The following is a 26,617-nucleotide window of genomic DNA, read 5'->3' as shown; positions in this document are numbered from 1 at the left end:
GTTGGGGGGTTCGCTACCGTCCTGGTCGCTGTGACTAAAACAAGTTTGACAGGGTTTTAAAGGCACAAATTATGGAGCCATTAATCTTTGAAAAGAATTTAAAAACATACTTCAATCCTGTTTAAACTGTGGTTACTCTCCTTGCTGACTGGCAGGTTTTTTTATGCGGCGCTTTGATTCATGAATTAACCTGTAAATGCTGTTTTGTGTAGTGATGCAATGTTTCTGCGACGGTCATGATGCAATAAATTGGAAAACTAATTTTAAAAAATTACAACAACAAGTAAAGGAAGTAAAGTTAAACGCAGTCTGTTTAAAAGAACCCCGCGATCTTTTTAACCACTAGGGGCGCTATAGAGAAAGGTTTTTTATCAGTGGGTCCCTGTTTTTTGTTAAAATATCTCCGGCAATGTGACACACATTTCTTTACTTGACCACAGTGACAATGTGTCTTGGTTAGTAACTCTCGTTTAATGTAAAAACAAGCTTTAACAATAACAAACTTTAAAACTTTTTAATTTGGTCTAAATTCAAGGTTAGCGAAGCATTAATTTCTTTACTTTCTCCTCAGTCAGGTTCTGTTTGTGTTTCCTGCTCTTTTGTGGAGCAAAATGTCTAAAAACGTATTATTATATTAAGCCCACATAACGTTTTTTTACTTTCCAACGCCAAGTCAAGTTGGTGGACCCAAAGCTTAGATGCAGGTTTTTAGAGGACTTCAGGGTTGTGCGTTCGGGAGTGACGGGGATGTTTTTGACCATGACACCTGTCGGAGGCTTTGCTGCAACTTGTCTGATTGTCAGATAAAAAATTAAAAGGAAATGAATGGTTAAATATTCGCGTACTGAACAGCCAAACCCAATTCGACTGAAAACATTCTGATCCGGTTACAAACCTGGAGGTTACACTGTAAAGGAACTGAAGTTATCAATATCAAGGCGTTCTCCAAAATGCTCACAGATGCCTCATTGTACAATGATTAAAAACCAGACATTCAGACAGTGTGCCATCCAACCGGGCTGAAATGCATTCAGAGAAATCACTGAAAACGTGTTCATTAGGGCTTCTCGGTTAGCGTCTATGTGAACTTTTAGTGTATTTCTTTTTCAGTCTGGATCAAACTGACTGGAACTCTCTCGCATTGTAACGCAACGTTCTTGATTTCACTGTTAATCATCTCCTTGTTTGGATCCAGTTTTTACAATCGGTCAGTCTGCATGAAGTTCATAAAACAACGACGACATCTGTCAAACGGCGATTATCATGTCCGCGTCTTATTTCCTTGTCTTATGAGCCTGTGACTGTGAACACTGTGAGTTTACTGCTTGTCGTCACCCGTTAATCAGACATTTAGTAAAAACTGAAATCCTCATCTGTTTTGCTTCAGTTTAACCTTTAGTTTACGTCTGGTTCATCTCTCGTGGAGCGATTGGTGGGTCCTCCACCTTGTACTTTTCCATCCTCACGGGACATGTTGGTCCAGAGGGAAGCTGATGACTCCGACCCAGTGAATCATTTTAAGTCCGAATATTATAACCAACTTTTACTGGAGAGGCCATTAAAAGAAATCCTGTGTAAAGGAGGGAAAGTAAACAAAAACAGCCATGACCATAACATAGCTCTATGTACTTGCTACTTGGAAAATGTGTCATATCACTTTCAGCTGAAGCGTTTTTTTAACAAGAGGACTTCAAAGTTTTGTTCCACACACAACAAAGTGAAGTAAAAGAGGCTAAAAACAGATTAATTGTCCTCTTTGTGAGACTCGTAAAAGATTCCACTCTCATTTTTTGGGGGGGCTTTTCCAAACACAAGGCAACGAGTATCATTCACATAATCTTTTGTTTACATTCTGCTTTCCGTTTGTCTGTTCCTGATCCCTCCTTCTTGATGATATCATTCAATTCCTGAAAGATTGGTGACCAATCTGACATGGCAAGTCATGGCAAGAATTGCTTGCCTGCTTACACAAGAAAAGAGTACTAATGAGAGCAGTTAGAGGATTTACCAAAAGTTAACTGAAAAAAGGAGCTGAAAGATGCCAAAATGCTCCATAGAGCTGATGACCATGAGGGATCCTTGTCATTTATTAAAGAGAATCTTGGGAAATGACGTGAACCATCCTTATGTAATTGCAAAATGTGGCCACAGTGGCCGCTATTCTGCAATTGCGCCATCCTGCTGGTTCTGAGCGGTTTGGAGCAGGAAGTGACCATATTTGGACGGGCTGCCGGAGGATCTGACTCCGTCTGATTGATCGAGTCGAAACACGGCTTTTGAAGCTCATTTTCTCATTGACGACGGGATTATTTTCAGATAGATCGGCAAAAAACAAATCGGAAGGACCGCCTTTGGCTAACCACACCGAGATAACTCGCAGAGAAAAATGTACTGACTTGGATTTTGGAGCCGACCTCTAGTGGCACTCGGTGGTATCGCGGCTTAAAGCGCTTCGGCCTCATTTTTCAGACCCGGAAGCTACGTCCAACTTTTATATGAAGTCAATGGTAAAAACACAACCGGTCAAGAGTTTGGAGATCAAACACGGGCCCAGCATACCGACGTATTGACATTTGAAATGTGGAAAAAGCACAACTCTGCCCTTCAGCCTCGGTGGAAAGACATTTATTTTGACAGACGTCCAGCAATAACAAACAAGCTGGACACTGACTTGTGCGTCTCCATCCATACAATGTCTCCTCAGGAAGGCGGGAGGGGGGGGGGGGGCGTTGAACCAGCAATGGCAATTCAACCACGTCCCCCAGGAGCATCACGGCAGACTGGGGGGGGACACAGGAAGAGGGTACCTGACAGACGCTCCGATGGAAACTGACCAATTTAGCCAGAGTTCAAAGACTCAGGAGGAGAAAACAACCCACCAAAGCGCCTCGCATACAAAGAGCCCTCTCACGGCAAAAAAAAAAAAAAAAAAAAAAAAATCCCGCTAATAGTCCGTTGCGAGCGTTTCGAGAATGCAAACAACCGCTGCTTAATGCAATTCTTTTTTTATTTGGAGATTGGCAGCGTGCAGAGTTTTAGTCAGAGAGGCGATAATGAGCTCTGAAAAAAAAATCGCCCAATTAAAAAAAAAAAAAAAAAAAAGGGGGTTATTATGGCTGCGGGAGCACGTGTGGCGCTTGCTCTCCGAAATTCCTCTCAACCGAAGCCAGCCGACGAAACCGTGGAACCTTCAGCTGAAATATTTTAACTTTAATCTTTTTTTTTTTTTTCTCACGGCAGCGTGCTCGTCCTCCGTAGCTTAATGCTCACACTTCCCTTTGGTTTTTTTAACCCCTTCTATGGAACTCGTCCCTTGAAGACTTCAGAGCTTTTGGTTATTTAGGGGTTAATGCTAAGGTCAGGCATCAAGGGAAGGTCACTTATGCCCCCACCCCACTCCCTCTCAACCCCCTCCCCCCTCCATCTCCGCCTGCGACAATGGCTGCGCCATTGGGGTGTAATCCTTCAGGGTAATTGCTGCTCACTCTTTTAAATTTAGCCTCCCCTTAATTAAGGCCGACGATGGGAGGGGGAGGGGGGGGATTCAACAGGTTGACTTGTTTTGAAGACTCAGGACACAACAAGAAAGAGGACGGGGGTGGGGGGGGGGGGGGTTGGGTATTAAGACCGACCCCCGACCCCCTCCCCTCTCCCCCGTAACATGTGGCGTCCCCCCACCCGTCAACCCCACCCCCACCCCCGGCCTCAGGGGTCTCAGTTGTTTTTTGGTGAGCTCGCTAATTGTGGGGGGGGGATTTAAAACAGGGCTCATCTCGGATTAACCAGAATGACAAAAGAACAGAGAGCGGTGGGCCGAGTGTTTGTGGTCGGCGCAGCAGACTGTAACCGGACTTTTAGGCCTTAAATCTCACACACACACACACACACACACACACACACACACACACACACACACACACACACACACACACACACACACACACACACACACACACACAGACAGGGATGCAGCTAATGACTGTTTTCATAGCAGACTATTGATAATTTAAGTCAGTAAAATATCAGCACGGTCTTGTTTTGAGTGACCAACAGATCAAAACTTAAAAAAAACAAAAAAACAAGAACGTGCTTATAATTTTATAAAACACAAAATGCATTTAAGGTTTTGGACCTAGAGGATAGTTTCCTTAAAGACAAGATTGAAATCTGTTGGAAAAATATTCTGCCTTGGATGTCCCAAATTTTTAAGTATACTTTGTCCTAAATTTCCGATATCTTTAGAAGCCTCCCTCCATCCCAGGCCATCAAACTCTCCTCTCCTTCACGTTTTAATGCTAATGAGGTTATCTCTTCTTTTCATTATCAGTTAATCTGCAGATTATCTTCTCAATTAATCAAGGGATTGTTAAATCTGGGAAAACCTTGAACTTCTCAGAGGTCGTAGTGATGCCCTTAAACTACTTATTTGATCTAAAACCAAATATATATTTCATTTACTATTATATAAAGTAAAAACAAGCAGATTATCCTCATTTTATTTTTTTTTTTTTTTTTTTTGAGAAGCTGAATCGAGCAAAATGTTGATTGTAAAATGACCGAAATACTTTTTAATTGATTTTTAAAGTAGTTTCTGGTCAATTTTCTTTTGATCAACTACTAAATTAGTCAACTAATTGCCGCATGTCTCAATGACGGCTTTCTGTCTGTAAGGTGGAGTTGAGAGGAAACTGATGACATCACTGCGATGTCATCAGGGTTACTTTTCTCAGAGCAAAAGAAGACGTCATAGTCTGATGACTGAATTAAAGAATAAAGTGACTTTGACATATAAAATTGGTGTATTGCCCCCGTCCAAAAAAAATTCTAAAAGAGGATTATTCAATTAACAGAATATCAATCGGGAACAATTTGATACTTGATACTTCTTTTTTTTTTTTTTTTTCTTCATCTTCTTCAAACTGATCAGAATGAATGACGGTTTCCTTTTTTTAGGTCTATTTACGTCGACCGATTTGCTCTTTCGTTCTGTCTCCCGGTTAGCAGGCTCGGAAAGAAGCAAACCTGGCAGCCCACGTTTGACCTTCCGTCCCCGCGGGGTCAGAGTTCAAACGCAGTCCTAAATCAAGGCGGGAGAGTTGAGCTCGGCCACGAAACGGGAAACTCTCTCGACGCTCGCTCGCCCGCCCGCCGAAGTGAAGTTTGGGGTCTGAACGAGAGCAGAAACGTTCAAAGAAGCTGCCGTCGGATGGGAAACGGGGCCAGGTTGTTGTTTTTTTGGGTTTTTTTTTTTTTTTTTTTTCAGTCAGATCGGTTTCAGTGAGTTTGCATGAGTCAGCCAGGAAGTGTGAGAGCTTGTGGGGGTGTGATTGAGCAGATAGGCGGGGTTGATTATTTCTGTCTCTGTGTGTGTGTGTGTCTCTCACCAGTCGACCGCTGTAGTAAACAGAGCGAGCCTCTTTCGAGCCCACCGTCTGTCGCGTCAACTCCGTCCGCTGGCTTTAATTTGTTCACCCAGAAGCTCGGGGTTTTTATTTTCGGAGCCGGGGAAACGCAGAGAGTTCAGAAACTTTAAAGATTCGGGACTTTAAAAAAACCCATTCACCCCCCCCCCCTCACCCCCCACACCTGCTGTTTATTGGACCTCGGAGGTATTGATCGGTCGTTCTGCTGTAAGAGGCTGCCTTTCCTGGGAGGTGGAGTTTATATGGCAAGTACATACGATGTGAAGGTAAAGTTTGCTTCAAATTTTTTGCATAAAAGAACTTTTATTTTTGTACTTTTATTCGTTAAAAAAATGTAAAAAGGAAATGTGTCGCCGCTGGAAAACACTGCTGCTTTAAAATGTGTTTACGCTGCTTTTCATTCAATATCCGTACAAGCAAAGTACAGCAGACATAAACGAGAAAAGGAGGACCTCGGCTGATCATTTTCTTCACTATTAATTAAATATTCGTAGATTTTTAAGTAACGGTAAGATATATGACGTAAAGCGGGACAAAGTGGGGTGCTAGAGTTGAACAAAAGGGGTGAACTAACAACAGTAAGAATAACAGATGCAAGTAAAACAAACAAAAACAACAACAACAAAAAGGCATGCTGGTCTTGGATATTATTTTCTAGTGCGTTTGTATGTAAGTAAGTGTTTTTTTTTATTTGTGTGCGTGATCCTGTGTGAATGTAAGATCGTTGATTCGCACAGTGATAGATTCCATTCAGTGTTATTTGTAGAGCGTCAAATCACAACACGACTGCCAGATGTTGAGTTTCTTGGCTTTAACACACCTGGAATAATGTATTGATCATCAGAGCAGAGGCACCGTCGCTGGCTGTTCTGTTCCTCTGCCTGCGTGAGGTTTGTGAACTCATCCTACCGGCACTTTTTTAACTCCTCTTTTTTCTTTTTCTTTTTTTTTTTTCTTTTCCCCTCCTCTGTCTGCATATTTCACATCTGCTTCTTATATCAACAGACCGTTGTACCCATCAGCGCTCTCTCTCTCTCTCTGTCTGTCTCTCTCTCACTCTCTCTGCCCTTTCCATATTCCTTTAAAACCAAAATTACCGACCGGTTTTCCGAATAATCAATCTCCAAAAGTCGTATTTGGAGCAGCTCTGCGTCCAAATCAGTGGATCCAGTGGAAGTTCTAGCTTCACTTGGCAGTTATTTATTTTATTTTTTTTTCTTTCCTGCTCACTTCCTCCTTTTTTGGTCTTGTTCACCGCCCTCCTGTCTGTCTCTCCGTCTTCTCCTGCCCCGGAGCTATGGATAGGAAGGCCGGTTGCGTCACAGTCCGGGGCCGACGCTGCCTCAGTCGGCACACTTGACTTTGCTGAAGCAGAGAAAGCGGTAAAGGGAAAAGAGGAGAGCAGCTGCTGGTGAGTGGTGGTTGCTTTTCTTGGTGTATCGATCGCCCCGAACGGGACGGTGTGTCGAGCCTCGGGAGGATTTACTCGTGTTTCCCTCCCGAAGCAGCGTGAGCGTGTTTGTTGTTGTTGTTGTTGTTGTCGTCGGTTTTCTCCGTGACGACACCGTGACACCGCCGTGTGTCATGTAAATATTTGACTGTGCTGCAGCGTGGGTTGGGGGGGAGATGGAGGAGGGGGTCACTTGTGTTTCCACTGAAGTCGGTCTTAAAAAAAAATTAAAAAAACACAAAAAAAACAGACATCTTTAATTGCTTTGACCTTTAAATGAAGTCGAGAAATGATTTCTCATTTGTCGTGGCTGTGAAAAATGAGCAAGTAGTATTTTTTTATTTTTACTGGGTAAAAACTTCACGGCGTGTTGAAACAAACCTGCCGCTGGAATGCAAAGTGTATTCTACCGGGGGAAAAAAAAAAAAAAAGTATTTCCTTTTGAACGTGTTTGTTCCTGAGTTTCGTTACTTTCTGTGGTAAAATGCTTTGAAAGTGTTGTTGCTGGCAGATGGACCTTTGGGGGGTGGGGGGTGGGTGGGTGGCAAAGATAAAGGGAGACATGACAAAGGTGCATCACTAAGACAAGTCATTCTCAGGGAAGTTCATGATCAGTTAAAGGGTAATCACCAGGAGGGGAAATTATATTTCAGAATGGTTTTATTTCCCTCTTTGCCTGCTGTGTGAAATATGAACGCAGCGCTGATGCAATGCACAGTTGGCCTGTTTCTCCCTAAACGTCGATACGTATCCTGGGAAAAATCCCTCGACCTTAACGTGTTGGCGTGCAGAGGAGGAGGAAGACGTGCAGAAATACCGCGTTCGTTTACTGGAATACTATAAAACGACAAATGAGTCACGCAAAAAAAAACAAAAAAAAAACTGATTTGGATGTGATGCGTTTTTCTGTTCGGGTGATTTTAATTTCGACATCGCTGGAAAAGAAGCCCGATGGCGGCCAAGAAACACACAGACGGTCGAAACTTATTTTGAAGGGTAAAACAAACGTTAAAACTCATCACCCGAACTCTCTGCTGTAAACATCCAGCACAGTTTACACGCCGACTCCCTGCTTCAAATTGGATCGGCCATACGGGCGCGCTGCGATCGCAGTCGGCGCGCCGGCGGCAGATCAGTTCCATCATCGCTCGATCGCCTCCAAATGAACCGCTTTTGGATAAATCGAATGTTTGTTTGCTAATTGACCGTTCAGTTAAACCCTCCTTTCCCTCAACGCCAACCGTCCAATCAAAGCTGACCAAGCGTCCAGAAATAGGCAGCATTCAATACAACAAAATCGGACCTCTTTGTGTGAAAGCGTCCACACAAGGTTGAAGTTGGAACAAAATAATACTGTTCTGAAGTACTTAACCGCGACGCAAACACAACACTGCTTCGTGAGACACCTTGTTGTCGTTGTAAACGTACGAAGAAATTGAGTTCCGTGCTCAAAGAAGCTTAATCAGCTGGTTTGGGTGGAGCTCAGCTGTGTGAATACATGCTACTAAACAGGTGTATGAGCTGAGGTCATCATTTCAGTAAAAAAAAACAACAACTGACATCAGCTCACAATTCGTACTCATTTCATACCTCATTATCGCGGTAAACTTGACCGGCATAGCAACGGTATCTAAGGTCGGTGTGTGACGTAAAAGAAGTGAGCAATGAGGTATCAGTCACAGGTGTCCATTGGTTGAATGCACAAGTACGTCTTATCGGGATCGTGACGTACTGTTTCATTTTGGCTCGGAGTTTCGTCTTCGAATGACATCATCCCTCCTCCTTACGTTTAATGTCTGTCGGTGAGGGAACGCGGTCACCAGAAATCACCGCCGCGTGGTCCTTTTATGAACCTACTGAACATATGTTTGGGGCACGCACGCACACGCACACACACACACACACACACACACACACACGCACACACTTTGCTCTCTCCTGGAAGGATGAAACACAACAAGTGCCTCCGTTTGAGTGGATCCATATGTGCGCGAGGCGTCCTAGCCGTACTGTACCGCGGCACGGGAGAGTCGGTTAATGGGGAACAGGCGTGCAGACGGGCAGGCGGTGCTGTTGCATAGGAGGGGGAGGGGGGAAGAGAAAAGGAGGGGGGAGAGCACAGTTAAAAAAACGGGGGGGAAAAAAAAAAACCCAGCGAGGCCTGGCTCTGCTCCTGCGCCTCCTCGCTCAGCCAGAGGTCGGATGGCAGCAGAAGAAAGGCGAGCGAGCCAGGCATCTCTCTGCCGTGGCACTCATCAACAGACGCACCGTTTTATTTATTAAAAAAGTAAATCAGACCTGCCTTTGATCTCCTGCAGCCTCGCTTGTTTTTCAATCCCGCCTGCCGGAGGCCAGGGCCGCCGCCAACGGGCAACCCTGCGTCATGTTGAGGCCCACTCTGCGGCGCAGGTCGAGAGGCCCGGCGCGGGGTCGCTGGACGTAGTGAAAAGTTACCGCGTAGGGAGGATCGACCCGCCTCGGTCTGTCAGCGCAGCGTGATGAAAAGCGGTTCTGCACAAAAAAAAAAAAAAAAAAAAAAGGCTTTTAATTTGAAAGGGATGCGTCTTCCTGCATCCCTTTCAAATTAAAAGCCGTCGTTTCAAATTAAAAGCGTTTAGCACACCGTCCAGCCTTTCAGCCTTAATGCCGGGTTTTCACCTTGTTTTATTAGTTAGTAATCAAAAGTCCTGATGTCTTCCAAGTCGGTCGGGGAGGAACTAGAGAGCTGAAACATTCAATATAATACTGATATCAACTGGGAAATCTGCTTCTCCCTTAAGACTTCTCCACAGATATCATTTTATGGACGTATTTGACTGCTGCAGCTGTTAAAATAAACATCTGACAGCTTCTTCACATCTGCGTACGTTCATTAGGAAGCAGTGCAAGAAAACAGATACTCCAACTTTTCTCTGCTTTATTATCGTTATTAAACACCTCTTTTTTTTTTAGGGTATTAAAAACTGGTTTAAAAAAAAATCAAATAAATGAAGAATAATAATTCTTTGGGTCTCTGAACCTCTTAATTGACTAATGCGTAGATCAATTAGTTATAAAAGTGATCACTGGTTTCCCCATAATCATTTTTTTTTTTTTTTTTTTTAAGATATTGTGTAAAAATGATCTTATAACACAGTAGTCATCCTGAAACAACAGTCGGATTATGGATATTGTGAAATTTTGGTTAAATATTGTGACACTTGATTTAGTCAGTGTTACTGTGCTCTCTGCGAAGCCGTTACAGTAAAACAAACTTGCAATCAGCTGCGAAATAGACTCAATTACTTGTTTATTAGCAAATTATTAGCCAACCCAGCAGAACCTAATGGAGTCTAATACAACTCTGCTGTCATGTATGTTATAATGTTCAGCGTTGTTGAACGTCTTGGTCTCTACAGGCGTGTCGTTGAGTGTTTTTTGGCTTCGTCAGCTTCAGACATTTGTTTCCGTTACCGCGGTGACGTATCCATCCAGGTCAAAGGTGTGTATTTGACCGTTTAAAAAAAAAAAAAAAAAAAAAGGAGACGGTGCTTGTCTCTCTCTCTTCCAGCCGTAGACGATGAACCACCGGTGATGGATGTGTCCTCGTGGCTGATTTTTTTTTTTTTTTTTTTTGGGGGGGGGGGGTCGTCTTTGGTTAGTTCGGTGCGAGCTGGTCCGACCGAAGTCTGTCTGGATGTTTGACTTGACTTCTCTGCAGTCACACTGTTTGAACAAGACCGTGCATGATTTGCTGCTGCTCTGCCGCTAACCAATCATTTGCCTGCGTGGGTGGGTTTTTTTTGTGTTTTTTTTTTTGTTGTTGTTGTTGGGATACACCTGAGCGTTTTTCTGTCTGTTTGTAAAAAAAAAAAAAAAAAAAAAACGTGAGAAATGAGGAGTTCGAGGGGTTCGAAGAGGGAACGAGAGGTCGACTCGCAGCCGAGTCCTCCAGCTCCGACGTGTTCAAGCGAACCGTGATTTACTCGCCGGGGAGAATCTCCACCTCCGTTGGCAAATCGGTTCCGACGTGTCGGGACAGGACCCGAACGCTGCGCTGCCTCTTCTGTGGGAGTGGAGTGATGGGAAGCGTTAAAGTTGGCCCGAGTAATTGAACACGCCGCGTGTGGATGTCACCAGCGTGATCCTCCGTTCACTCCCACATGAAGGAGCTCCGAAGCTCTGTGTTCATTCAGGTTCACTTTGATTTCACTCGTTCCCTGTAGTGTGTGTGTGTGTGTGTGTGTGTGTGTGTGTGTGTGTGTGTGTGTGTGTGTGTGTGTGTGTGTGTGTGTCCGTGTCCATGATGATGGTCGCTTGGAACAATCAATGACAGGGAGTTGAGTTTGCTCTATGGGTGTGGGCAGCACTATGACAAACAGCTGTGTGGGTGGGGTGGGGGTGGGGGGAACTCCTGTTTTCACAATATGCCCATAAAAGATCAGATTTATTTATATATATATATATTACTGTCAGATGCCGTAAGTTTACATGTTTTACATAAACCCGACCACACACACACACACACACACACACACACACACACACACACACACACACACACACACACACACTAAAAGTACAAACATGTGATTTTAGGATTTATCTCCTCTCCTGGTCAGCTCTGTTCCACCCAACGTGTTTCAACCTTTTCGTCACTCTAAATTTAAATGAGAAAATCCGTTCATTTGTGATTTATAACCCGGGTCAGCTGACGTTATCAAACAGATTCTCTCAGCTGGAGCTGAATGACGTCAAAATAAAACTTTTCATCTGCAGCAGGGAAGACAGTTTCTCTTGGAAAGTAGACACACTGTCTGTTTGCCCAAAGCAGCCAATTAGTCCTTAAAGAGTTTATCAAATTTCAAATTTGGAGCGAGTAAAAACTAATCTAATGAGTTTTGCTTTCTATATTTAAAGTGAAGTTTAGTTTTCAGCATTTCTGGATAGTCTGAACTCCAAATTGATCAACTTTTACGCAACAGAACGAGCCGGATTTCAGACGGTCTCCGTCGGGACGATACGTTCTGTGAGAGAAACCGTAGCCTGCGGCGGAAACCACCCTCTTTAAAAAAAAAAAAAAATGTTTAACTCCTAATGCAAACACACACACACACACACACACACACACACACACACACACACACACACACACACACACACACACACACACGGTGATGCGTGCTGTTACTCAAGTGCTAGGTGTGCTTCTGGCAGGACAAGCCGTTCCAGAGGAGGGATGAGTGAGGTTCGAGGGGGGAAATGAACACACACACACACACACACACACACACACACACACACACACACACACACACACACACACACACACACACACACACACACACACACACACACACACACACACACACACACTCTCACACTCACTCACTCTCTGTGATGGATGGGCCTCGTATCACGCCGAGTCAGATCTGTAATCTGGGTTTGAATTTATCGCCGGCCTTTCCCCGTCAATGCGTCGCGCACAAAGACTTATTGCGCCGCAGATTTCCCCCGGCGCGCGAGAGGAGGCGGCGGCGGCGAGCTGGCCGAATTTATGTAAAATTTGAATATTGCGACGGCGGCGAGGAGATGGCGGCAAGAATTAAGACCGCCTGGAAGACGGAAAGAAACCTGGAAAACCCGCAACTTCCGTCCTTTAATTATAAATCACGTTGCAAGTTGCAGAGTCGAAGCCCGCGTGAGGCCTCTTTTCTCCGTGTCCTTGTTAGCGGCGGTTACGCTGCGGCGTGCCGGTGTCGAGGCACGCGGCCGCTGCGCCGCTCGTCGATGGCACGACCCGGGCACGCCTGTGTTGGTAGGCCCGTTTAATGCGTGCGTGTGCGTGTGTGTGTGTGTGTGTGTGTGTTTGCGTGATGTGTGGAACCAGGGGTGCATATAAGCAGGTGCCACGTGGCGTCGGTTGTGCGAAGCCAAGACGTGTGTGTGTGTGTGTGTGTGTGTGTGTGTGTGTGTGTGTGTGTGTGTGTGTGTGTGTGTGTGTGTGTGTGTGTGTGTGTGTGTGTGTGTGTGTGTGTGTGTGTGTGTGTGCGTGCGTGCAGCGGTTTCATCTCCAGTCATGCCCCCCCCCACCCACCCACCTCCCTCCCTCCCCCCCTCACCCCCAGCCAACCGCCACTAATCCGGGCAGATCAGAGAGCAGGCATGCAGAGGGACACACGCGACACACGCTCACATGACACATGTTGTCTCGCACACACATTCATGCGGTCGCCGCGGCGACGCACGCACGGCTGCCTCGTCAGCTGTCCCGCACCTTCACTCTTCCTCCTCCTCCTCCTCCTCCTCCTCCTCCGTGTCGCGTTGTGTAAAACTAATCCAGATCCAGAAACGGCTGGATAATAATAAAAAAAAATAAAAAAAAGTTTTTTTTTTTTTTTTTCCTTCCCTAAATATCAATCATCCACCTCATCAATAGGAATGTTCAGTATTGGAAAAATGTCCGTCTGAGCCCCCGTGAGCTCGGAACGTCTGCAGGTTATCCGTCATGAGTGCGAGATTACGAGCTTTTCTCGGGTTTTTATTAGAAGTCTTTTGTGTTTGGTTGGTTCTTCTCTTCCAAACCGATGATGCACTCGTTTATCTTGGCCAAAGCGCCAGGTTTCTTCGGCTGCTTCAGTTACGGCAGGAATGCGAACGCCCCGACTCCATAGCAGTGGGGGGGGGGGGGGGGCGCTCGCTCACCTATCTGGCCTTATTGTCTAAATATGGCATCTGATTTGCTCGTGTTTTCTTTAGGGGGGGGGGACGTTTGACTCGGGCCGTTAAAAAAAAAAAACGCGTGAATGCGTTTTTGCAACGTAACAAGATTTGCAAAGATTCGGTGAGTCGGACGGAGGTGAGACGCTTTCAGTCCGCTCGTGTCGAACGTCATCGAGTGCCACGTTTTAAACCAGATTTTTCCGACTGCACCCATAATCCTCCTCCGACGTAATTATCACACAGACGCTGGTGCAGCGTTAAGCATTTAAGTTGTGTTTTTGTGAGTCAACTCTTGTTTTGGTCTCCACAAACTCTTTAGCTGCAAATTGCTCATGCGGCTAGTTGTTAACTTGGTCTCCTCCTCTTTCAGTGTTTTTTTTTTTACTAGAAACCGTTGCCTCCTGTGGCCGTTTAATGTTCGTCGAGGCCCGGCTGTTGAACTTGGGACGGTTGATTGCATGTGATGTGTTTATGGAACATCTGTAAATTGTAGCCTCTAGCTACAGGAGTCTTTTTTTTTTTCCTCTCTGAGAGCTAACGTGAGTCGTGTGAACAATTATTAATTCAAACTCGGCACATACTCGACACGTAGCTGCCCGGTAGCTGGCGAGCTACTCGTTGGCGTTTCCCCCCCGGTCGAGCATCACTTGCGTGTGAGGTCATTAGAGGACATCTGGTAATTGTAGGTATCAGAAAACGAGCTTGGTTTTACGCTCTCCCCCTCTAAACTGCATGAAAACTCAAAGATTTGCATCACGACATGCAACTTTTGTTTTCTTAAAAATCGATCATATAAAATTGGTGAACTGGTGTTTAAGTCGAGGTGTTCGTACCGGTATCAAACATTGATTTTTAAACGACACCCAGCACTGCTGGTGTTGATATAAAAATGATTATTGTCGCTGCTTAAAAACGATAGTTCTGTTTTATACATTTATTATCATTCTATATTATTATTATTATTTTATTTTCATTGCTCTGGCCATCATTTCTATCTGCAATAACAGCAACGGACTGGTCTGACTGTACGTCACACTGACGAGCTGCTTCAGATAACTTCATTATGAACAATATCATCAATAACTGATAGAAAAAATGAAAATGAAAACCATGAACATGGAGTTGTATTAAATCCCTTTCTACTTAAAGCCAGTGTACAGTGACCTCAGGGTGTCTGAGAGGAAGGGAGGAGTATGGTGGTGGTGGTGGTGGTGGTGGGAGAGGGAGGGAGGGGGGGTTGTTGTTGGCTGGTGGAGCTGTTTAATCTCCAACAGGACTGTCAGATGGCTTTGACAGAGCGCAGGCAACAATTAGGCTGCGAGATTAAAAAGGGGGGGAGAGGAGGGGAGAGGAGGGGAGGGAGGAGGGCTTTGTACTTCTAAAAAGCTTCTGGGACCTTTTTTTTTTTTTTTTAAATTTGTTTTTATTCTTCCTTCCTGCCTCAGGTTTTTTTTTATATCTTCCTTTACCCTCCCTTTAACCTTAGTACTCCCCCCCCCCTCCCTTTTTCCCTCCCCCCTCCCCCGCTCCCTTCCCGTGCTCCTACAGCCGTCCAACCTGCTGAGATTATACCTGGCTAGACATTGAGAGGGAGGAGGGGGGATGTGGGTAGATTAATAATAGCAGCCTGGCAGTGTGGCTGCACACACAGAGTGAGTCCTACAAGGTGGCGAGAGGTGGATGTTTATTGGGGGTGGTAGGTGGGGGTGGGGGGGTTCCTGAGGTGCCCCCTGGCATTATGGATATGGAGGCAACTATGGAGGCCAGCTCCCATCTGCAGGATATGAAGGTAGAGTTGCATGTAAATGACTTTTAAGTAGATCGATAGGGAATATGTGCATTAGCAAACAATTTAATGACCTCAGAGAGGCCTACATGTAAAGAGTATGTTGTCTACTTTGTGCATATATATATATATGTATATATATATAGTTCTTTACATGAAAGCTAGATCTAAATCTCCTCTGTGCACACATTTATGCATGCTTGCATGGACAGCTACTCCTCCCAGAGTAACATGGAGACAATGACAGGAAGTACATTAGCGGGACCTCCATTGTATCTCCCCATATGTCCTCGCTTCCTGAGCCGGGTGTGGGTGTGTGTGTGTGTGTGGGGGGGGGGGGGGTTGGGGGTGGTGAACACAGAAGAAGAAAGAGGGAAATAAATTCACTCTTCCAGAATACTTAAAAATACACGAGTTCATCAGACATCTTTGCTCATCAGACATCTTTGTTCATCAGATATCTTTGTTCATCAGATATCTTTGTTCATCAGATATCTTGGTTCCAACCAGAGAGCAAAAATGAAACTGGATCTCGTCTCCGTTGCTGGGGGGGGGGGGTCGTTGCTAGGGGTCGTACTACTACTTCCTGGAGTAGTAAACATGGCGTAGGTTACGTTGGCTTGTTAGTCACACCCCATGTGTGTTGCCACGGAAACGGAGATCACGCTCACAAAAAGTTTCACATTTTGAGAGCGAGTCGATGTGAACACAATTTAATTACATATTTTATTTGGGTGGTAACCTGTTGTAAAAACCTCCCTGCATAATGCTTTATTACTTTCTTCATCACTGTCAATTACTATTATCATTGTTATTGTTATTATTAGTTTCTGCCCTTTCCCCGGTTTCCTCTGTTATGACTAGGAAAGTCAATGTTATTTTTTTACGACTACTATTATTAATTCGATTTATTTTAAGTTATCTACCCCCTTTTTTTTTTTTTTTTTTTTACTACAGTGTAGTTATTGCTTATTTAATGTTTTTTGTTTTGTTTTAATAATAATACATTTCATTTATATAGCGCTTTTTCAGGATGCTCAAAGTGGGTGGCTAGGGTGTATGGGGGGGGGGGGGGGTGTCGTCTGGGACCAGACAGACAGAGAGAGAGATCCTTAATCCTGCAGCCTTCTGCTGCCTGGGAAGCTTTTTCGGAGCTCTGTGGTCTAACCTCTCAGGATGCTATTTTGGATTATTGTCAGGGTGAGCTGGTCCCAGATCAGCACCCGAGGTGAAGAAAAAAAAAAAAGACTTCTTTAAGTCAATTAGTTGTCATCCCTCAGGGGGAGGGAGGGGGCAGATGGTGGGAAGGTGGGAGTCTCCAAACCCCAGGAATGCTGGCTGGCTAGCAGCCTCAGTGGTCATTTTAATTGTGGCAGAAACAATAGTGGAGGCAGAGAGCTGTTTATTCTAAATGTGCTTGTGACTGTTTTGCCCTTTTCACTTCGGCCATGTTTTTTGTATTTTTAAATGTTGATCCGACTCTCTCTCCGGTCCTCCCTCCCTGTGTTTTAGGTTTGCCACCACCCGGACTGCCAGGACCTGAATAGCAAAAGCCCCCTTCACCTGTGTGAGTCATGTGACTTGCGCTGCCATTCGGAGAACTCGGACAACATGCACTTTGACCGGCACCCCCGCTTTGACTTACAACCGCAAGGTAGACTGGCACGATTGATTTCCTTTTACTTGGTGTTCTCTCCCCCCAACAGCGATGACGTCAGAGGACACAGAGCTTTTATTGTTGTCTAAATATGATGTGAATCATGTTCTGTCCCACGTGTTTGTTATGAAATTCTGAATTATTTGATTTTATCTTATCATTCTTTCGCTGTTACGGATATTAACAGCGATAACGTTGGTTCATTCAAAGTTTAAAAAAAAAAGAAAAAAAAAAGTACTCCATACTTTCAGGACAATAGAAGAAATTCTAGTTTCATAGATGGGTTGGACTGTAACAGCAGGGCCAAATATCTTTCACTGAGTGGGGGAGTTTCACCAACCGGTTGGGCAAACGTCACCAATTTCCTGTATCGGTTTCAAATTAAAAGCCCTTGTTTCAAATTAAAAGCATGCTGGCGTTTCACCACTGGTTGGCCCAAATGCCACAACTTCCTGTATCTGTTTCAAATTAAAAGCCCGTTACCGTTTCAGTTATGGTCTGTACATATTCTCGGTTTTGACCAACTCTCGCTAAAGTTAACTTTAACATGCTTGTTGACATATTTGTGGTCAGTTTTTCAGGGATGTAGCGGGATAGCTGAAAATCAATGCAGCAAGACAGCGTTGTTATTCTTAATCCCGCCTACGGGGCTCTGATTGGTTGATTGTTTATAGAAATTGTCAGAAACAGCCATCATTGGGCAAAATCGTATTTATTTATTCAATTTTTTTTCCAGGTTATGAGATATGATAGACACTTCTGCTTTCACCCTGATGCAGAGAGAAATTCACTTTTTTGACCTGCGTTCTTGTGGCCAACGTCTTTTTCTTTAATTTTGTTTTTGATTTCTCAGCAGATTTATGTATATTTATTTGCAATCATCTGAGCGGCTCGGTGCCTGCAAACATGACTTGTCTCCCCCACCCCCCTCCTCCCTGTAATTTGGATGAACCAAAACTCTCTGCAGCTTTGACATTAAAGGCTGATTTACTCGTCATCCCAACAGAGAAAATGACTGCTGTGTCTTCTTCGCCTTTAGCCTCCATCCTGGCTCGGAACGTGTCCACGCGCTCCTGCCCCCCGCGCACCAGCCCCCCCTCCGACCTGGAGGAAGAGGATGACGGGAGCAACGGCCGCGGGTCGGTAAACCCTCCCGTTATGTCACGCTCGTGTCCTCCTCCTGCCCGTCAGTAGAGCTTTAGTCTTTTCCACAAAGGAGGAGAAATAACAGCCATGAAATGTGTGTCTCTCCTGACGGACTTTCTTTTTGGTTGTGTTTTTTTTTTTTTTTTTTTTTTTTTAAGCAGCCAGTTTCTGGTTTTGTGACTTGTTTGTGTGACTGTTTTTTGGTGGGGTTTTTTTGCAGGGAGCGCAAGACAGTGGGGATGAAGTTGGTGAAGAAGAAGCCGCGGAGACGACACACGGATGTGAGTAGCCGACGCAGACAAAACGAGAAAAAAAAAAAAATCCCCCCCCCCCTTTCCTCCCCTCCCCCACACTCCTCCCCCCCAGTGAAACCGTAATCTCATTTCTGTTCCTGGAACAAGTCGAGAGGAAGAGTTGTGAAACACAGCAGACCCGTGATATAAGATAATGCTGTCTGGCCCGGCTGCCATTTGCCAGTGCGGTGGGACGACGGAGCCCCCCTGTGGCTCTGCCGAGTGCACACACACACACACACACACACACACACACACACACACACACACACACACACACACACACAACCTGTGTAAACTAACGGTGCGTCCGCTCCGTCCTGCAGGACCCCAGCAAAGAGTGCTTCAGCCTGAAGTTTGACCTCAACGTGGACATAAACACGGAGATCGTACCCGCTATGAAAAAGAAAACGCTGAGGTGAGAAGAGGAGGAGCGGAAACTTCAAACTGTCATTAGCAGCTCCTGCGTTTGACGCGTAATCTTCTTCTGTTTACCTTCGTTCACCAGGGAGGTCCTGGGTCCGGTGTTCGAGAGGAACGGCATCGAGTTGTCCCAGGTCGACCTGTTCCTGGATCAGTCCAACACGCCGCTGTCCCTCAACTTCGAGGCGTACCGGTTCGGAGGACACTACCTCAAAGTTAAAGGTAAAAAAAAAACACAACAACAACGTCCCGTTGGTACAACACAGAATCAAACCCACCGCGAGTCTTTGAGGGGACGTTTTTTTTGGGGGGGGGTCAACAGTCAAATTATAAAATACCTTCCAGACAAACAGCTGGTATGACGGATTTATCATTCAAAAAAAATCTAAAGTCTGAGAAAAGCTGGCGACGCTTTTATCAAACCGTTTGAGGTCGAGGTTTGTCCATTGTCTGGGAGTCACAGCTCCGCCCTTCATGAAACACAGACGCTCAGCACAGCTGAGAAACAAACAAATTATGACATAAAAATGCACGCGTGACTCAAAACACCGAGCTGAAATGAAACACGGGCACAGGCATGAACTAAACAAATAGCAGTTACTTGGACGTAACTGCAGTTCTATGAGTGCGTTCGTATTTTGTTTCCCAAGGTAAGGGCGGGGGAAACGCCTCTAATCTCTAAACAAACCGCTATTACTTCAATTCTGTAGACGTTGGACATTTGTAGACGGGCTTTAAGCAAACAGTAACACCGCAATCTCAAGAGATAAATCTTCATTGCGCAGAAAAAAAGAAGAAAAAAAAAAAAAAAATCCCCCACAGAGAAGGTGGATCTGCTGTCTTGCTCGTAGAGAGGCGTGTTTCAGACGTTCTTATCTCTGCGCCTTTAACGATGGCTCAGCGGAGACGCACGGAGGAAGGCCGGTTTCCTCTCGCGCCCGCGTGCCTCCGACTCGTGATATCCTCGTCACCGATCTGCTCCGTGTTGTTACAGTTCCCATGAATTTTAATACCAATGCAGCGTGATATAACGACCCCGTAGGGTTTTTATTTTCTCTTTAGCGGAGACTGTGAAGGGGCGCCCCTCTCCCCGCACTTCCACTCGTTGCAGTGTGCGGATCAAAGGCCCATTAAAAGCCCGTCGTAAAACAGATCCGGTGCCATGAATAATCGCTTCTCTTTTGAAACTGTCACCTCTCCCAACAGTCTAGAGTTACATACAGTAAACAGTCCACAGCTGTCCAGCCACACGAAGACTCGGCATATATGCTGTTCTGGTTTTTGTACACGCTTCAGACAGAATCGCTATTTTCACCTGAAGCTTCAGCAAATATTCAACTACGATCGATATTTCTTAATAACAGTAGATCAGATTACTCCTTGAGAGAAAATGTGTTACTTATAGGATTGAACTCCGCAATGTATTCTCATTGTTTATCTTTTTGTACCTCAACTTAAAACGTTTGTTAACTTTCACTTCTCGTCTACTCGGCCCGGCAGCAAACGGGCGGCCATCAACTGGCTGATGAATATAATGGAGAATTTAGCAGCTAAAGAGGCACCAAAACATTTATTGTATGTATTAATGGACGTAGTCTCCCATTCTGAAAAGTGAAGCTGAAGTGCAGTACCAATGAGGGCCACCAGGGGCTGCCTCCCAAAAAAAACCTCCATAGACCCATTCAAAAAGCATAAACTTCTCTCTTAAGATACAAATACTCATCTGATCAGTGCTCTGGTTGTTCCCCTCAAAATACTTCCATAATTAATTAGATATTAGGCCTCAAAGGGAGGTATGTTTGGGGGCGTGTCTTGCTTGATTGACATGCCTGGGGATGCATTTGGGTTTTATGGAATAGCCGGACAGGCAGAGCTTCCTCAAGCTCCCGCCAAAATGCCGGACTGAAGGCTTTTAAAACAGCAGCCCGACAACCAAATAGCAGGTTGCTCACTGGACCAGAACCGGAGCTAAAAGAGAGCTTTAAAGTTGTCCTGTCGGCACAAACTTTGTGTCTGTTGGAATCGAAAATGTGAAAACATGACGATGTTCTGTTTATAGCTTGTTGTTTTCAGTTGAATCCCCCCCCCCAAGTGACCAAAAGATCAGTCATTGCAAGTTTAGCTTGACCTGCTTTGGTGTGGATGAGCGTTTCTACCAAGTTACCAAAGGATCCCAAATGACTGTTCGACGTTGAAGGTTTTCCATTTTTTTTTCCCCTTTGCACGAAACTCAACCACTGGTTCATTTTTACTTTTATTTTTTTCTGCAGCCCGGCCAGGTGATGAACTGAAGGTGGAGCAGGGCGTGAAGGACTCGCGGTCGCTCAGCCTCCCCAACATGAAGCCCTCCGGAGGTCAGAGCCCGTACATCCTCACGCCGGGCAGCGAGAAGGTGGAGCAGAGTGGATCTCTCGGACGGCGGGAGAACATCGACCTGTTGGTGAGTAAAAACATCCTTTGGGCCCAGAACCCGGGTCCGTCGTGGCGGTTTATTTGTCACGTGACGCTGCATGAATCTCTTTTCCATTTTCCATAACGTCACCCGCTCCTCTTCTGCTCCCACATACCTCTATAATAACCTGGTCGTGACCTCATTGTCCTCCGTCGCCGTTATCAACCCTGCCGATGTATTTTAGTCCTCTGCCTGGCCTCGTGTGTGTCTTTGCCCGGCGCTGCCGGCTGAGCCTTTGAATCTCGTACGGCGGCGATGAGTTCACTCAGGAACGCTCTCTGCTGACTTCCTGCAGCCACAGGAAGCGGCCGCTTTTGCTGCCGATGAGAGACGCTAAGAGGCCGGCTGGGACTCCGATGGAAACGGAGAGGAGGGAGGAGGAGGGAGGGAGGGAGGGAGGGAGGGCAGGCGGTCATCGGGTTCAGGTTGTGGCGTATAAAGTTGTAGCTCTTACAAGAGAGAATTAACACTTAACAAATAACACCCAAAAAAAAAAATGCCGCCTCTTATTTTGAAGGATTGTTTCGTGCTGTGCTCCAAATGTTGTTCTAACGCTCACCATTTTGAGTGTAAGAGTGCGTTCACGCTGCCGAGTACAGAAACACGCAGCGCGCACTTCAAGTACCAGGATGATTCACTTAAAACGGTCCAAAAAAAAAAAAAAAAAAGAAGAAGAAGAGGAGTGTGAGAACTCTGGACACTTTCCACCCTAGACGGTCGCCATCTCGGCGTAAAGAATTTTCAAATTAAGGCGTCTGAGGAAGCTGCAGCTGTTGATTGTTTTTCACTTCTGCTGCCGGACAGAAGAATCAGTGTTGTTTATCGAGTGTGTTGAAACAGAAAGGGGCACGAAAACAGATTGGTTTCTGGGTAAAATAACGCAAGCCGCAGATGTTTTGGCGGGCGGTGCGTTTCACCGCGACGAGGTTGTTCCCGCTCAGCGCAGAAGTGCAGTCATGGGGGAGAGCACCATTCGCCAGCGTACTTAATTGAAGTATGTCATTTGAAACGCAGCTCCTTCTTCTTCTTTTTCTTTTTTTTTTTTTTTTCTTTCCCATCATCCGTTCAGTTCACGTGCAGTTCGATGAGGACACAGCGGCGATCAAACCCGTCAACATGAAGTATTACCGCTGATTACACGATAAACCGCACGTACCGCGTTCGCTCACGTTGCTTCAAACAAAAGTCATCGTGTTACGAGTCGCCCTCGGGGCGAGCCGGGACGCTCCTCCAGGTGAGTTAGATCATCCGCGCACGCACGGCAACCAGATGTCATCGTCGCTCTGGGCGGGGAGGCGGGTAGAGGCTTGGTTAAAAGTGTTTCGCTGCCGTCCGTGGAAGGGTAAGTCACCCCGGTTACTCATCCGGCCGAGACGTAAACACTCGCCGGCTGTTGAGGGAAGCAGAGCTTTTAGTCATGCGGCGTCTGAAGGCTTTTTTGTGTGTGTGTGTGTGTGTGTGTGTGTGTGTGTGTGTGTGTGTGTGTGTGTGTGTGTGTGTGTGTGTGTGTGTGTGTGTTTGACTTTACTTTGTGTGCGTGGCCTCGCTTGCGGGTCACTTTTATCGGCTGCGGTTGTGGAAGGAGTGTCGGGGGACGACTGCAGGTCCGGTGTCGGCCTCAGGGGGGCAGTACCGTGCCGCCTCTGGGACTGATTCAAGCTGTCGGAGATGTGATTGTACCGTCCGGTCCCACTCTTTCAGTAGTGGCTCTGCAGATAGGAGCTGGAAGTTAGGGATTTAAATCTGAAACCAAGGAAATGGTGTCCCAGATTCACCTAAATTATTTTGTGAATAAGTTTTAGGAATTTCATTCTTAAATTGATGTCAATAGACTTTATAATCATAGTTTTTAAGTTAAAAATGGCAACTATTCTTTGTAGGAACTGTAATTTTCTATCATTTTTTTTTTAAAAAAATTCATGGACAAATGATAAATCAATACAACAACAATAAAAATTGCCACAGTAATCAGTAATGTAATAAATGATGATAGTTTTGGATTTCAATATTTTGCCAATTTCCTTCGGGAACAATCTTCTTGTATTTAAACAACATTTCAAATCTTTTAAAACCTTTGATTTCTTTTATTAGATAAAAAAAAATAGTACTCTTCTCAAAGAAAACAACTATTAATGCTCACAAACAAGACTTTATTCAATGTTTCAACAATGAATAGCTTTATTATCCCAGAACTGCAATTCCAGATTACGTTAAAAAAAAAAAAAAAAATGATTTACTTATTTTATGGACCAATTTTATGTTGCTTCAGTTTGTCTTCCATCGCTCCATCTGGAGTCCGCATCTTAAAACACGACTTTTGGAGGGCCGGAGGACCCCTCGACCCCGAAGAAGAAACGAGACACCCGACCTTTACTTGGGAGGTGGGGAAATTGGGATTGGGCCTTAGTGCAGCTGTGTGACATCACAAAAGCTCCTCATTCACAGACAACATGTTCACATCTTGTAAAAGTAGTAAAAAAAAAGAAACATTTAAACTGTTAATGGAGAATCTGCTAAGTGGTCCATACCACTGTGAAACTATTCACTAAATCTCTTTAATGTTGCACTGTTACTCTCTTGCTGTACAACCTGAGCTCCTTTTTGAAACCTGATGACGCTTTCGCTCCGCGGCAGAAACGCTTTGATTCGCTTTTATTTGGGGTGCCGGCTCATGTTTTATGAAAGCTGATTAGCGGACAAAAGGCTGAGCTCGAACATGTGGGCACCGAGTGCGCTCCTTGAGTTTCCGTGGCAGACGCTCCGGCACTCGCCGCTAAACGCGCGCATGCCTGCTTTTTATGGAAGAAGTTGAGATATGTGCCTTCTGACCGACTTGTGCCGGGCTTTCAGATTAGAAGCAGCCAAGTACCCGTCCGTTCCTCCTCTGCCTCTTTTGTTTTGAATGGAGTATTTCACACAGCCGTTGCAGTTTACGGCCCCTGGCCAGTATGGATTGATTATTTTACGGCGGGCATCCTCGGCCGAATTTTCTGATCGGTCGAATGTGCACTCCGGTCCTGCTGATAGTTCCCATAAAAGCCCTGCTTTCTCCCGTCTGTGCCTCGCACTTATCGTACCGCGTCCTTTATACGCCCCGGCGGTATCTCCGCTGTATCAAATCACCTTTGATAAGACCTAAAAAAACAACTTTTAACCGGCGTCAACCGGTGTGGGGAAGAAAAAAAACCTCTTTAAGAATCGTATTCCGCTTTATATATTAAACTAAATGCACCATCTACTACAGGATACTCAGCGGGAGTCATTAGAGTCATTCGTCCCCAGGGTCAAAGGTCAGGATCAATCAATCAAAGTTTATTTTTTAAAGCACTTTTTGGTGCGTTTTGGTGCAAGTTCAAAGTGCTTCACAAATGATTGACAGGCCAATGATAAGTAAATGGAAGAACAGATTAGAAACAAGATTAAAAAAAACAACAACAACAAAAAAACAATTTAAAGAACCCTTTGACGCTAGATAATAGATCATATGGAAATGTAGAAGACAGATTAAAAGCTAAACTGATAATAAGTGAGATAAGAACTGGAAACTAAAAACAAGAATAAAAAGGAGGACCATGAAAATCCATTGAAAAGATGAAAGTTGGTGTTAAACAGAAGCCGGGATAAGTTAGGTAAGAGTAAATAAAAGAAATGGAAAGAAACAAAAGAAAAGCAAAAAGTCAAACAGAGACTTTAGAAGTAGACAATGAAATGAAAATATGACTAAAAAGCCAATTCAGGATGTTTTGGGGACTTTCGGTTTCAACTTTCTACGCAATGCTGGAGTTTTTTTTTTTTTTTTTTTTTTTTTTGAATCGTCAGGACACACCCGGTGACACTCGTGTCCTCGCCGCTTCTTGTGAACCGAAACTGAGACCTTTCGCCTTCGCAGTGGTCGTAAAGATAGCTCGGCCGTCGGGGCGCCTTACGTTGACCCTTGCTCTCTGCCGCCGGTTGCCACGGAAGCTTCAATGCAAACGCGAACTCTCCTGCGGTCCGTCGAGCTCCGCCGGCCGAGCGTGAATCGGGGTCAACTTCAATTTAAAAAAAAACACCACCGTGTAACGGGGGTGGAGGGGGGTGGGGGTGGGGGGTGTAGTCTGTGAACTCGCAGCTGCTTTACTTGAGCCACAGATTGGAAATCACGGCGACTGGGCTCGCGTTACAGCTCGCGGCCGGGCGGTTTCGGTTTTCTCAGGGAGTTCGCGTCGGGTAATAGATCCCCCATGTGTGCGTCAGGCCTCCCATAATGCACTCCGTCCACGTGGAAGCCGCACATCCTCTGTCACCGAGGGAACGTTTAAAGAACTTTTGCGTGCCGAACGTCGGCTCGGGACTTCTCGTATGAACTTGTCTGACGAGAACAAATCTGATATTTGCTCAGATTTTAAAATCGACGTTTTTATTCCCGTCAAAATGATCGAACTGCACTTCATTTAAGATTTATTCATTTTGACTTAAGAAAGCGTTATTTAGTATTTGTTATATTTTATTTAGTTTTGTCACCGAAGCTCGGCTGTCACAGCCACTGTTGAAAACATCAAACGAATCGGCTTTTATTTTGAAATTGAATTCATCGTTTAATTCCGTTTTAAGTCCAAGACTCTCCAGTCGTGAGGATTTTCTGATTTCCTCTTTCTGAATATCTTTTGATTTCTAGACTTGTGGTTGGACAATCAAGATGTGACCTTTGGGCTGCAGGGAAACCTTTCCACCGTTACCTGATATTTCCGAGACACGAAACCGCAGGAAGTAATCACGAGTCTCTTTTAAAAAAAAGAAAAAAAGCAGCTTGGCCTCGGGGGTTCGGGGGAGTTTGTTATGTAATGGACAGGACAGGTGGATTGTGTGGTTTCATAACAGATGAGGAGATGCTGGGGGGCAATTCTGCAGCAGCCAGCAAAAAAAACAACAACAACAAAGAGACCCTCGGGGAAGGGGGGGAGTCCATATTTCAGGTGATGACGCAAAAGGAGGAGGGAGGGAGCGGTGTTTCGTCTTCTTATTTGCACACACTTCACTTCTTCTTCACCTTGGAGGGGTTTTGAATTGAAATCGCTGAGGTCAGCTCGCACAATGGGGCCCTCAGTGTACTTTGTTTTTGCACTTTGCTCCTCTGGAAGACGTCGGCGGGAGCAATTATCATCGTTTATTTCCTCCTAAACTGGGTTGTGCGGTTTTGTTATCGCCGCCTGCATTACGCAACAGCTGTTTCCGAGCGCAGACCGTCACATCCAGACAGCCGCCAGCAAGCTTCTCTCACTTTATATCCGAGCTCTCCCGATAGC

General features: G+C 45.2%; 1 protein-coding gene across 1 annotated transcript in view; it reads left to right on the top strand.

Moving 5' to 3' along the window:
• plekhg5b (pleckstrin homology domain containing, family G (with RhoGef domain) member 5b) overlaps nt 1–26,617 on the top strand; it is a 62,055-nt gene that overhangs the window by 19,404 nt on the left and 16,034 nt on the right. The window contains 6 exon segments of the mRNA XM_069710867.1: nt 16,874–17,015; nt 18,058–18,157; nt 18,385–18,445; nt 18,784–18,875; nt 18,966–19,102; nt 21,151–21,320. Of these exon segments, the coding sequence (XP_069566968.1) occupies nt 16,874–17,015; nt 18,058–18,157; nt 18,385–18,445; nt 18,784–18,875; nt 18,966–19,102; nt 21,151–21,320 (702 nt within the window).

The sequence above is a fragment of the Brachyistius frenatus genome, unplaced genomic scaffold, assembly GCF_029030835.1.
Source record: "Brachyistius frenatus isolate BFR_SWC_R1_liver_20210118 unplaced genomic scaffold, ASM2903083v1 Contig_95, whole genome shotgun sequence".
NCBI classification, from domain to species: Eukaryota; Metazoa; Chordata; class Actinopteri; family Embiotocidae; genus Brachyistius; species Brachyistius frenatus.
Note: the sequence above shows the minus strand (reverse complement) of the source record. Positions and strands in the feature narration are given on the sequence as shown.